Here is a 13,960-nt window from a genome sequence, read left to right on the forward strand (position 1 = left end):
ATATCTGGTACAGAGCTTTCAGAGGAGCTGCTGAAACATTAATGCATTGATCTGCAACTGAGAAGAGATTGCCTGGAGGTGCCAGCGGAAACACTTCCTTTCACATATGGGACAAGTGAAAGGGAAGGCAATATTTTTCTCATCACTTACAGGTCATCCATTAATGGATACTTAAAGCTGTATGCAGAAGCATGTTGTTAATGGTCCACAGTGGATGGACTTGAGCACTTAAGGAGAAATAAGACACCTGCCCTTTCAATCTAGTCTGCCGATACCTGTTAATCATTGGCTACTCCTGGTACAGATCCAGCTTACTGCACTAACTCCAGGCTCCTAAAGGCTGAATGCAATTGCTGGAGGCAGTTGTTTTTCTGAGAAGAAATTTCAGTTGACCCAGGTTCAAGAGGCAATACAAAGTAGAAGTACCTGCTAAATCTCTCAGGCTTTTGTTGCATTGGTAACCTCAATCACTTAAGGGCTATTCCACGTAGTTGCTTAGATTCTAAAAGGAATGGGAATGTTGTGGTTTTTCAAACAAACACGACCAGTGGCATGCTTGCTTGCATTCCTTTGAGGACAAAAGGGAGAGTTAAGCTGTTGAAGGTGAATTTTTCAGTTTTGCCTGCTTTTTGCCTAAATCAATAGCAACTTCGTGGATGGGGTGCCATTCCCATTTATGATGGACTGAGGTTTGTAAGAATATTGATTGCAATGTCTTCTTTCTCTACTCCAGAGCAACTGCACTGGTGACCTTCCCTTGGCTTAAGAGGGAGGAGGGGGAAGGCGATGATTGGTAGATACAGTGTTTGTACATCTTTAATTAGGAATTGGGTCTTCGCTAGACTGGCTTTTGGAGCTCTGAGAACTACTCTTTTAAACAGCTGTTTCTGTAGGCAGCAGTGCACATGACTAGTCCTGGTTTACTAGCCTTGTCTGAAACTGTTAAAATTATTAGTGACCTTCTCTTGGCATAATGGGGTAGTTCCTTCTGGGTGACAGAAAGGAAGACTCAAAGCATGAACTGGCCAAGTTGGCTGCAAGAGAAATTCAAATTTACAGGTGCCTCAGCAGTGAGTGTTGGCCGACTTCCCTCTGAGCATTTTTAATAATAACAGCTTTGCATCAGCTGAGTTATAAAAAAAAATACTAGTTGTTTCTTTGTGAAGACTGAAGAAGTAAGTTGCCCACTCTTGCAGACACAGAACTGCTTATTTTTTAGTAGTATGTTCTTAAAAAGACTAATTTCTGTGGTTGTTTTTAGATTGTAAGACTGTAGTATAACCTTACTGGAGATCTTGGCTTGTGGATATAGTAAAAGATAAGGGTAGCATCTTTTGCTCTCTATTCTGAGAATACTGTCAATAAAATGTTTACTGCTTGTGAAACTCACTCAAGTAGCTCAGTGCATTTCAAGTAAATGTGCTTTCCATAATTTTAATTTTCTTAATTAACCAACAACCAAACCTCCCAAACTGATCTAAAAGTAAAGCTTACTTTTGTTCTAACACGAGAATGTAACAGCTTGCTATAAAGGACTTTGAGGAGTCTTTGCAAGTGAAAAGGGAGATGTAATACTTTCTGTGGTGGTCTTCCTGTCTCTTAGCCCACACTGTTGTCTGTCTGCTGCTTGAGGATATCAAAAGCTTTGCACTAGTCCTTGACAGCTTTGATGCTTTTGTTTTATATCCTTTTCATGCTAATAATAGGTCAACAGATGAATTGAATTTACTTAGTCAGGGTTATATTCATGGTTACATGACAGCTTCTATCTTGCATGCCTCCAGCTTGTCCAAAAGTTGAATTTTATCTGACCCTGCCAGCTGCTGGAGAGCAAGTGCTCATTGTTTTTAAAAGCTGCTCCCTAAATACCATAAAATAGGACAAAGTAAGTCCAAAAGTCTGACTTTGGACTGAATTAGCACTTAAGCTGTATCAATTTGCAGGTTTGTGAAGGCTGGGGAGGAAAAGAACAAGAGGATCCCTCTCACAGCTGTCTTTTCTCTTGCCCATAGAACGTGTTGAAGAAGAGAGATCAAGTTCAAGCGGAGTATGAAGCAAAACTGGAAGCAGTAGCCTTGAAAAAAGAAGACCGTCCAAAGGTTAGCACTTAAAACTACTCTACAAAAACAGCTTGCACTTATATTACTTCCTGAGAAGAATGGAGAAACAGAACTTGCTTTGTCTGGGTCTGGCGGCTTCTTTGCAGTATAAGCAATTTCTGGCAGAACAGAAGTTTGTTGGCCAGCTGGTGTGAAATAAAGATGCAGGTATGAACATATGTAACCCGTCTAGCAACTTCTGTACTACTCATCTCCCACCATTCAGGGCAGGATGGATCTGACCTGTGTAACACTTGAACAACAGCCAGCAATCAGTTGGATTGTTTAGTGACAGGGTCTGAAGCAGTGGTAGAACAGTCCCTGGTGATCTAGCAGTATGTCAGCTAGCTGAGTTAAGGTCCTAGCCCTGGCACTGCTGAACCATATTGTAGGATACCTGTTTTGACTGTGGGAGACTCCATGTTTTGCCCCTTCTGCTAGGAAGGTCTTCCTATGCGATGCTGAACAGACACAGCAGGCGTCCCTGGGTGACAGGTTTTGGCTGAGCTTCATGCAGAACAAAGCTGTGAACTGGTGTGTATATGCTGCCACCTGCTTTCTGCATGAAGCAGTGTGCAAGAGCCCTGTCTGAAGTCACTGCAACTTTAACCAACAACGACGACAGGTTTTGTTCCCTTCCTCTGCTTGGGGTTTTTTTGGTTCCCATTCATCTTTGTGTTCATACTGGAAAGTCATCCATTAGTTATTAGGACTACCGTACAATAATCTTACAGGAGGTTCACATATCTTCTTTAAGAAGCTGAAGAGGACAAAGCATAGAAATGCAAGCTGGTATTTTTCTGGTCTTGCGTCTGCCATGGACTCTACAAATAGTGGTGTCTTGGGTATCTTGTGGTGCACTTGTATTTTGGTCTTTTGCCTGCCCCACTGCTGGCTGGTGTGGTATGTACTGTTACTTCCTCAGTGTAGCTTTGTATAAGCAGGTATTCTAACAAGTTGTATGTAGGATAGAGGGAACTAAATCTAGCATATCCAGCAAGCCAAATGAGGTTTTTAGGCATTGGACTCTATCAAGATCTTGATACAGTGGAACTGCTGAGCTTTGCTAATCTCTCACCTACTAAAAGGCTTTTGCATCTCACCTCTTAGTGGGATTATTGTGTAAAGCACAGCACTTAAATAGCTGTCTGAAGAATTTTTTGAATACTTACATCTCCTCTCCAGAGTATAAGCATATCTTTTGGCAACTCCTTGTACCTTTTTTCCTGATGTAAGTCTTTTGTGTTGTTTACAAGGTGAAGTCAAACAAACTAATAGAACTTTCCACCTGGAGGGAATGTCCTTGTCTGTGAAAGCTGGTAGCTCTGAGCTGTGGCTAGCAGCACATCTTCCATTCAGTGAGGTCTCCTGGCTATGACTTGCTGGAAACTAAAAGCAGACAGAGGATCAGAGCTGGGTTATGCAGTGAATGGCATTTGTATTCCTTTTGGCATATTTAGCTGATTTGGCAGAAATTATGTTTTTAAAAAAAAAACCAACAAAACCTTAAGGGAAAAAAGGCCTACTTTTGGATCATGAAATGAGGGCCTATCATTACTTGTTAATCTCCTCCACTGGAGGGCATTCTGGGACTCCTGTACACATAATCAGATTGGCTTCACAAAGCTCCGTCAGTGTCATTAGGTCGTTCTCACATTGAGATGATCAGCTTAGAACTCAGTGGCCTATAAATGCAGAAGGCTTGTAGGGCTACTGTAAATGCCTATCAGCAAATATTGCTCAGAATGCTGACGTTTACACCAAAAGCATAGTGTGTCTGGTGTTTTTTTAACACTAGTGTAACAGTATTAGTGCGGAGTCTGCAGCCTTTCAGTTTCTAACAAGTGTGGTGGTGAAGCGCTTCTTACCCACTTCTGACCCACGCTGGAGCTGGTTTTGCAGTGATCCAGCCAACGTAGTGAAGTGCAGGGATTGTTTCCTTTTGGTGAGCTGGAGTCTACCCTGACTTAATTTATTCTGTCTGCCTCAAGGCTTTGCAGTGTGGTGGTCTATGGGAACAGTAAATATGGGAGTGCAGAACTTGAAGTAGAAGGTGACCATATGTATTTACAGGAAAAAAAAAAAGGCTTGTAACAGTATATGTTTCCAGAGAACCAGGAAGGTAGGAATGCATACAGAGATTAGTTGCCTAATAAATGCTGGATTCGTCGTGCTTCAGGACCATTTGTTACTTGGTAATGACGCTGTAGAGGAGTTTTAAAAAAGTGGACATGCTAAAAAAGTGGACATGCCTATGGTGCATGTGATGCCATCTGCACTTGACCATGCTAAATTCTAGATGTGAGGCATACTTACACTCTTCTAATTCAAGAATTAATATGAAAAGGAATAGAGGGAGGTGCAGAACTTCATATCATATAATGAGGTGACTAGACTCCTGAATATACAGTTTTATGCTCAGTTCTTGCCTGCATATACATCTCTTCTCAGTTTAAACTGACTCACTAAAATAGTGATGTGCCCTTCCAGAGTGTACTGGAGTTTGAGCCAGTTGTCACTTGGTTTTGGGGTTGGAGTTTTTTTTGAGCTACACAATTAGCTCCGAGCAGCCATCAGTAAGAAAGTAGTAACTTCCCCCAAAGTCCAGTTGTCTTTCTTCTCAGTTCCTAGTTGTGAGCTAGTATTTAATATCTTCACTGGTAAAAGCAGATAAAAGTATCAGCACTGACGTTTTAACTTGTATCCAAATTTGATGTTAGAACTATAACCTCTCTTTTTATTAACCTTGCACTAGACATAAAGTCCTTAAAAGATGTTAATTAAGTTAAAATTTTGTTTCAGCTACTGAGTTGCAACTTCTGTTCTGGGAAGCTGCAGTTTTGGAAGGAAGGTTATTTACACTCCTGAGCAGGACTGGTGCATGTGCAGACACTGCTGTTATGATGCCTGTGGAGACTTAGCTGGAGTTCATTGACATTGCTCCTTAGTTAGAGTGTATGTGACCCATTTGCTGACCACTGGGTTGTTCTGGTAGCCCTAAACTCATACAGCCCTCTCAGCCTGACCTGCAGGAGAACTGGCTGTGAGAAAGCACAGATTTTTTTTTTTTAATAGCTTCTTTGTGGTTTCAGATCCTGGCACAAGCAGCAGGAAGCTGGTGAGAGCTTAGAAACTAACTTAATTGGATTGTGAAATCTTATGTGGTTTTGCTTCCAGACTTCATGACTCTTCCTCTTGATAGCCTAGCCTTTCCCGTTAAGATAGTAGAGTGCTTATAAATATGACTCAAGGCATACTTGCTTTTAGGAGAGCATCTTCTAAACCTTCCAGCCACTGGCTTGGTGTTTTTGTCTGAAGTCTACAAGAGAATTTCATGTCTGGACTTGTAGTAGAGTGGATTCTGTAGCCAGAAGTATAGTGCTCTGAGAGGGTGGAGGAAATGTGTAGCTACTGAAACCCCAAGCTGCCTGTAGTGTAAATCCAGTTGTGCGAATAAAGGAGTACTCAAATCCCATGAGTATGAAGGAGGTGCTTCCTGTGTCTCGAACAGCTTTACTGGACAACAATAATACGTGAGTGATCAGCCCTAATCCACATCCTGGAGAAGAACCAGAGTTGATATGTTTCTGCCTAAATAGTGTACCTTGCCAAACTGCAAGGTAGTAGCACACCTCTAACTTCCTATATTGTTGCCTATGGAAAACTTCTTACATAGTCTGTTCATCCTCTTCCTTCCTTCACACCCCTCAAAGAAAAAGGGAATTTCCTGAAAGTATCAAGTGTGAGAGGGGCCACTACAAACTTCTGCAAATGTTCTTCATCCTGCCTTTTGCCTTTGTGCAAGTCACATCTTCCAGAGTGGAAGTTCACTTCTCACGTTGGTGCTAGAGCTCAGGGGTTTCCTCTTTTGAGGTCATGGGCTTAGTCTGCATGTCCTTATAGGCTTCCTGTCTGTGTGGACCATGCAGCACAAGGAGAAGGGAGAGAGAGAGGTGTTCATGGCTTTCCTGCTTGAAGAAACATTTGTAAATTGTTCCTGTAGTGGCATGGTGGTATACATGATGTTAGTTAAAACATAAGCAAAGAACACCAACTTCTGTGGCCTAAAGAGCATCTACCTTGCACCAGTGACTACTGCCATAATCCATTTAAATCTCTACCTAGGCTTGCAATAGGCTGTCCTTCAAGATATCTCCCATTGCTTGTGTGTGATTACATGTCCAGTGTTGAGTCCAAAGGCCCATGAGCCAATCCACAGTGACAATCATCAGTGCTTTGCGTTTACTTTTTTTTTTTTTTTTCCCCAGGAAGCCTGCAAGGTTAAAAGTGGAAGCTACAAACTAGAGGCTTAGGAATTTTATTCTGCAGCCATAGCTGATCACTGTTTCTATACTACAGTCGAGAGATAACACTGAGGTCTCTTATCCAGTTCTTTGAACAAACCTAAATATTTGTTGTTTCATACATGCTAGTGTAAATCAGGAAATGCTTAGTGCAACTGTAAATGGGAAGGAGGAGAGAAAGCTTGCTCTGGAGCTGTAGTCAAGCTGCTCAGTTTGAGAACTAGGAACTGAGCCTAGGCACCCATCACTTACACCAAATGGTTTTCCTCTTCCTGTGCCTCTAGCAAGCTCTTCCTCAGTCTGCCTCCATATCTGGCGTGGAGATGGACAAGCGCAACTGCCCATCACCTCAAACAGCAGAGAACAAATTAAGCAATACCATCTCCTCACTAATACAGAATTGGGGCTTTTCTCCCTGCAGCCATAACTGAGTTTATTCAGGGTAACTACTGGACTGTTAACTTACGCTTTCCTCTGTAGCTTTGCTCAGTGGGGTTTGAGCTAATTCAGCAGTCTAGCACACTTGGTGACAGTTTCAATCTTCATTTCTTTTGCTGCAGGTACCCACAGATGTTGAGAAGTGTCAAGACCGAGTAGAGTGTTTCAATGCTGACCTGAAAGCAGATATGGAGAGATGGCAGAACAACAAAAGGCAAGACTTTAGGCAGCTACTCATGGGGATGGCAGATAAAAACATCCAGTACTACGAGAAGGTATGTGGCACTGGTGGAGCATTGGCAGGAATAAGAGTAGTTCCTTTTCCTCTGAGGTGGTGATAATTCTTCAGGACATCTTCACGCTGTCTTGAAGAAAATAATCTTGGACATCTACATGAGTTCTCTAGTGCTGTGGAACCTGCTCTTTGTCGGAAGCTTAGTGTAATCTATTGAGTTGCTGGTCATGCTCAAGTGATCTGCATGAGACTAGCAGCCTTTTGCAAGGCAGCCCTTGTAACAGCATTTCATCCTGGATGCTTGTCTGTCTTGCATTCTTGAATTGAACAAATGACTGAGCAGCAGTAGTGGTGATGAAAAAGACCAAAATTGCATGTTCTAGTAATACTACCAGACTCAAAAATCTCTTGATTCTGCCTTTTATGAACCAAACTACATGGGTTAATGTACATCCATGGATCCATATATAGATTACACCTGGTATGTATAAATTGTTCTAATCTCTGTCCCCTCACACACATATTTCTGTCCCTTGTATGCTAGTCCTGGAAATGCCTAGTTAGGTGCCTCTGCCCTTTTTCAGTTGGTGCAAGTGTACCTGAGATTCAGTGTTAGATTTTTTTTTTTTAAGTGAAAGGGCCTTGACATTTAACTGCATATGCTGCCAACCTAGTTTTCCTTCATGCTAGAACAGTGCTGCCCAATGCAGTGCTGGATATATTAAACGCTACTAGGCTTATGCGTGGTGACATACTTTATCTTCTTGCCTATTGCTTTTTTCCACATCTACTTTACAAACTTTTTCCTGTGCTAGCTTACCTCTCTATGTAATATTAATGTGCACTTCCTTTGCCCCTTCCAATGTCTGTCTTGGCAGTAATCCATAACTAATCACACAGAACTTCCTTCACCCTGGTCTCTTTTCTCTTCTGAGACTGCTGTGGAGTGGATATTAAAGGCTCCACTGGACTTCCAGCAGTGCCTCTGCAATTGACAGTTAAATCTGTACATCTTACTTGCTGCAGCTAAGAGCAAAACTAAGCTTTTTGGTAGGAAAAGCGTCTAATCACTTCAGGATACACAACTGGAAATACTCTATTCACCTGCAGTACAATCAGCAAGATTAGAAGGAAGATGCTTGACAACAGTGACTTGTGGATATAAGAGCTGGTGATGAGTTTGCCCATTCCCAGTGTTTAATAATATGTGTTCTACAGTCTGTATTTGTCCAGTTTTTCTGGGCAGTACATGGTTGAAAGACAGTAACAATACACAGCACAAGGACTGGAGTAAGTTAAGTGTCTGGGGAAATGATTCCAAAGCCTGGAGTGACTTTCTAATAACCCAGAAGCTAGACTCCACTTTTATTTTACTATACCAGGCACTACCAGTTCATCATGTAATGGAGTCAAGTCCCAGAGGTTTACCAGAGTACACTGTGTCTCTGAACTACCTTCCCTAAATGCATGGGTTTTTCAAATAAGTTTGCTGGACATAGTCTATAATAGCTGCCATTGTGTCCAAATCAGCCCTCTCCCAAAATCACACCACAAAGTTGTGAATTTCTACTAGAAACAGTTTGTCTGCCTAGCTGAAAGCTGTGGTGTTCTTCAGCTTAGACGCATCTAGCTTGATAATTTGGAAATCCTGGGTATTTTGATGATTTTTAATGGCTTGGGCCAGCTGGTGACTTCGGAAAGCTTTAATTTGTTTTCTTTGTTTGGAAACTGCAGCTATTCTTTCTGAACACTTTCTTGCTGTTTTGAGATTCTGGGTTTTTTTACCTGTTCTGTAATAATCTATAAAGACCCACCTAGCCTTTATTGAACTTGCATTCTTTTGGTCTGGAAGGGCTGGTCAAAAGTTACAAGAACTGATGTACAATCCCTTTTTTAAAATCTTTATTTCTGTCTTCAGTGCCTTACGGCGTGGGAGTCAATTATACCACTATTGCAAGACAAGCCAGAGACCAAATAAGACGTACCTTCATGGACAGTCTAGTGCTTCTACGCTCAGTACCACTAGACATACTGGAACTGTATGAAGGACTCCTTTTGTCAACTTAACTTCAACGCCAGCTGCACTTAGGCTGGAACAGACGCTCTGAAAACTATTTTAATTTTTTTCCTCACTTTCTGTGTTTAAACTGGGGTATGTTTCATCTTTTTGAGTTATCTTGAATGGTTCCTTCTTTATCCTATGGAGTGATTGGGGGTTCATAGTGAAAGTGCACGGGGATCTTGATAAAACTTACCTCTCTAGTCTGGAAGGAACTGATGAGTGGAACACTAAAAAGATGAAAATAAAACTCTACTGCAAGGTGCCAAATGACATCTTTATTACCATTCTGTTTTGTTTGCTAAAAAAAAAAAGTTATTCCTATGATACAGTACTCCCTAACTAATCCTTATCCCTTTTTTTGGATGGACAGGGAAAGGCTGGAAATGAGTATTTTCTGTTTTGCTACTGCCCATATGCTCCCTCTGGATAAAATGGTTTCTGGAGACTTTTCTGTGTGGGAGTTGGGCTGGTCCTAGGCAGAACATACCAACACCACCTGCAGATAGCCTGTGATGCAAGCATGAACTGTGGTTTTGTGAGTGTGGCATGCTGTTGGTTCTTACTGAGTATCTTTATTTACCTTGGTGATTATGAAGTCATGTCAGTTGGCTGAAGTGTACTTGTGACTGACTTGGGGATCAGAATCAGCCTAGCTGCGGGAGTGTGTTGAACAGTGGCCTTTCACGGCTTGTGGGAATGGTGGAAGCAAGTATGAGTCTTTAGTGTATTTTTTGCTAAAGTTAGCTCTGGAAGTTGCATGGTAGAATTCTCTTGGTCCATGCTTTAAACGTGTGGTTTTTTTGTTTTGTTTTTTTTTTGTTTTTTTTTTTTCTCTCTGAACTAGAGCCACTTTGGGCTTGGTCACTTAAGGTGCCTGCTGTAGTAAAGGTAGAACTCTGCTTTCTCTCCCCCTTTTTGCAGCAGCCAAAAGCCAAAAAGTGTCAAATGCTTGCTTACACCAAGCATCATTGTGTGTGAAACTTGCCTTAAACAGGTCGGTGGGGGTAGGTGGGTACCCTGTTAGGTACAGATAGTGTTCATACCTGTCTCTGCGGAACCACACGGCAAGTCTTTTAAGACTACTTTTGGTACAGATCTATTTTCTTAGTAGTTTTTACTGGCCTTTAGAAATGTAACTGCTTCTGCAAGTCCCTTTTTTCCCTTTCTCTTGCAGTCCAACCTCAAGTAAATGCCTGCTTGGTGTTAATGGCCTTAGGAATGCTGCCATGATTCCCAAGGTCCCAGAGTCTTGGTTTAACAGCATGCAGATAATTCCTTTTTAACCATCCTAAGTGAGGGGGTTTGGGGCCAATATCAGTGTAATATTGGGATTTGGGGGAATAAATAACTCTGAGCGCTTACTGCTAAACTTGAGTGATTACTTGATCACTGGCAATAGTCTTATGAAGGATCTGAGCACTGAGTATGTGCAACTTCTGTGTTTTCCTGTGATGACCTACCAGGTACCAGTCTGATTTGGACTTTATCCCTTCATAAACACGAAGTATACCTGAAGCCCCCTTACTCAGCTTGGTGGCTTTATAGCAACTGTCAAGATGAGTTATTGCAGCAATGTGGTAGCTGTCAGGCTAATGAGATGATGCTCTCTGGGTGCAAAAGTCAACTTTAAGACATTTTAAGAGGTCTTCCTTTTTGACTCAGCCTCCATTGACAGCTCTGTGGTACTAAAACTATGCTTTTTTGGTTTAAGCTCACAGTTTATCAATATACACTTATTTGGTGTAAATGAGAACTCTAAGTTGCTTTTAGGTCCAGAGCGACAAACTACTCTTGTTGTGCAAGGGAAGTGCTTAAGGGGACCACCTTGAAGCATTAACCAAGTATTTTCTTCAATCTTTCCCTTCTAAAATAAGCACTTGCATAACATTTAACAGTCTTTTAACATTTAACATCTAACACTTAACATTTAATTTCAGGGTTACAGTCTTCCGTATTTCCCACAAACAGAGATCAACATGCTTTTTTGAGCTGGTTTCTGTGTGGGAAGTGGAATTTTGTAGTTGACTCTGCAACATCACTGGGAGTCAAACAAAATGAACTAATATTTGGACAGTCTTCCCTTCACCTTATGAAAAAACAGTGCAAGATGAGTAGAAAGGATGGTGGGGTTTTTCCTACAGGTGAGTAGGTTTTGTCTGATGCCTTACAACACTGAGGTCCTGTTCACTCTTAGTTTTATGTCAGACTGAAGTCGGTGTTGGTTCTGGGGAATTTAGCAATTGACATCACAGCTGTTCATGAGAAGCGTAATGGACAGTGGGGAGTATCAAGTGAAGTTCAAATCAACGTGTTACTGTTGAGGCTGGAGCTGTTGAAGATCAGCTTAAATTTTCTTTAATCTGATGCCACTGATTCTGCAGCAGAGTTTTTAAACTAGTCCTCAACCAAAGCATGTTTTGATTTCAGATAAATCGCTTTCTGGCTAAGCTATTGAAAGTCAGGCATGCTTTGCACTTCTCTGTTGGAGTATGTGGCTCTGTGGCACCTGCAAGTTGACTTGGAGGAGAGGTTGGAACATGTGCCTCAGGCTGTGGCCACTGATAGGATTTCTTACGTGATGTGGAAACCCAAAACTTCCTAAGCACCTACAAGGGAAGTAAAACAACATTCAAAAGAGGAGTCCTCTGCAAGAATTGCTGCAGTGTAAGAAGCGTGTGTAGTGGTGGGTCTCAGCTCCCATGGGCTATGGAGGAGTCTCTTTATAAAGAGCTGTTGTAGATCACTAGGTAGCTGTGGGAGAGGCAGTGAGGTGTGGGGAGGATCCTGACTGTGAGGTTTGGGGCAGCAGTGCCCAATGGGAGAACTACAAGATAGCGGAAAACTCCTGTAAGTTATAAAGTGACACTTGTAAAGAGTGCACTTACTCAACTGCTGTTAGTGGGAAGTTGAGATCTGAACTGTTAGTGAAACTCTGACACGTTATCCCGTAATCCTTACGGGATAGGAGTCTCTCCTTTGGATGGCCCAAACCTTAAGTGTGAAAAGTAAAAGGTGTTGGTAAAGGGAAGCAGGAGTAGTGCAGGAGCTTCAGCTTTGAGTAACTTCTTGAGTGTTCATTCATTTAAGGTCACCCTCTGCACATGCACTAAAATGACATCAAAAGTAGTTGCACCCTTTCTATAAGCCTGTGTAACGTGTGGGTCCTTCAACAGTCCTTAAATTAGCCCAGTTTTCCTTGTAATCATAGCCAGACCAAGTTCCCTCTCAGAGGCTGCATAATTCACTGCTGTCCTGGTTACTTCTGTGTAATTTCTGGGGTGTTTGTTTCTTCTCTTAACTGGCACCAGCACAATAACCTAAGCACTGAGATCTTGTTTTCATGCTTGGTAATGAAGCATGCGTTGTTCATATGTATCTTTACCAGGTTCTGACTCTTGCAATAAACACAGATGTTGAAACATCATGGCTTTTTCAGGTATCCATTGAAAAATGAAAAGGTAATAGGTTTAGCCCTAAAGACACGAACCCTTCTCACATGAGTTGTATCAAAGAATAAACTATGGATTCTTCACTGAAGTCTGCTTGGATTTTTGTCACACTGACACTTGTGGTAAGGATAGAGTAGCAGGATAAGTGGTAGAAAGAGAAACATCTGCAAAGCATGACTGGCAGAGATGGTCCTGCGGAGGTACTGTGAGGTAGCCTTGCAGCAGTGGTTCTGCATAGCCTTTTTGCAATGCATGTTGCTTCAGGTGTCGGTCCTGCAGATGCCAGGGTACAAAAGAATTCCCTCCCAGCCCACCACGGACTGTTCAGTGTTTTAACAGGAGCCATGCTTTTGTTAAAACTTGCACAATTTAACTGAGTGTGATTAATGTTGCAGACTGTTTAAAATCCTAGTGCTGATAACCACTGAGCAAAATTGCATAGACTAGCTCATTAGATGTTCAGCCTTCTTATGTTCCGAAGGTAGAACAGTCTTTCCCTTGGTATATTCACTTTTACTACAACAACCAGTGAATAGGGAAAATAGGGCCTTTTTTTAAGGTAGGCAACTTGCTACTACCTGCCACATGTTTTTTTTTTTTTTTTGTAAAGTAAAACTGGGGATCACAGGAATAAACTTGCCTTCTGGCAGTGTGAATGTTGCATTTTAAACTTTTTGGAAGTGCTATTTAACCAATTTTATGGAATAAAATGGCAATGCTTAATTCTATGTGTAGCACTTTGGAGTAATGCTGGGGTATCTGACTTGTACAAGTACTCGGTAATGAACTGGGCTAGTTTTTAAGGTTGCATGGCTAAGGCACAGTACTTGTGCAGAAAATAATGCACTTTCCAAAAAGGCATAAGTAGGTCACCCTTATGTAAGTGGCGTGCTAAAACGGTAAAGGCTAGTTGCTGTTCTAGACTACTTTGAAGGCCTTGGTACTCTATGCTTTGAAGCTAAACCATTTCCTTAACTCTGCTGCTGGGATATGTATCCATACCTTCACATCAAGCAGCAGGGTTGGGGTCAGTGCCACATTCCCACTGCACAGGGAGACAGATTGCAGAGGGACAGTCTTACAATAGCAAACAGCCAAAGGGCTTTTGTCTTTAGTACATGAAAATAAAGCAGCACCGTCCTTGTTCTCTTTTCCTCTGTGCCTGCATCTTTCTGTTTCTCCTTAAGGTTTGGAGAGTTGGGCCATGCAGGTGAAGGCAAGCTGGCTGTGAGTGGAGGTGGATCTCATCCCTCTCCTTGTTGAAGGTGTCAGTACTGGGACCAAAACCCTGCTGACTTATTGCCCAGACTCTTCTGCTTTCAACCTCTATAAACCCACTCACCAGAACTAGAGTCACCATTCATACCATTAAA

At 41.9% G+C, this 13,960-nt stretch overlaps 1 protein-coding gene across 1 annotated transcript in view; it reads left to right on the forward strand.

The window, feature by feature from the left end:
- Positions 1 to 9,583, forward strand: part of SNX30 (sorting nexin family member 30) — a 47,324-nt gene extending 37,741 nt beyond the window's left edge. The window contains exons 7-9 of the mRNA XM_075488585.1: positions 2,013 to 2,099; positions 6,964 to 7,116; positions 8,995 to 9,583. Of these exons, the coding sequence (XP_075344700.1) occupies positions 2,013 to 2,099; positions 6,964 to 7,116; positions 8,995 to 9,054 (300 nt within the window). The 3' untranslated portion in view covers positions 9,055 to 9,583. The remainder of the gene's footprint in view (positions 1 to 2,012; positions 2,100 to 6,963; positions 7,117 to 8,994) is intronic.
- The last annotated feature ends 4,377 nt before the right edge of the window (positions 9,584 to 13,960 follow it).

This window comes from Mycteria americana, chromosome Z (assembly GCF_035582795.1).
Source record: "Mycteria americana isolate JAX WOST 10 ecotype Jacksonville Zoo and Gardens chromosome Z, USCA_MyAme_1.0, whole genome shotgun sequence".
Taxonomy (NCBI): domain Eukaryota; kingdom Metazoa; phylum Chordata; class Aves; order Ciconiiformes; family Ciconiidae; genus Mycteria; species Mycteria americana.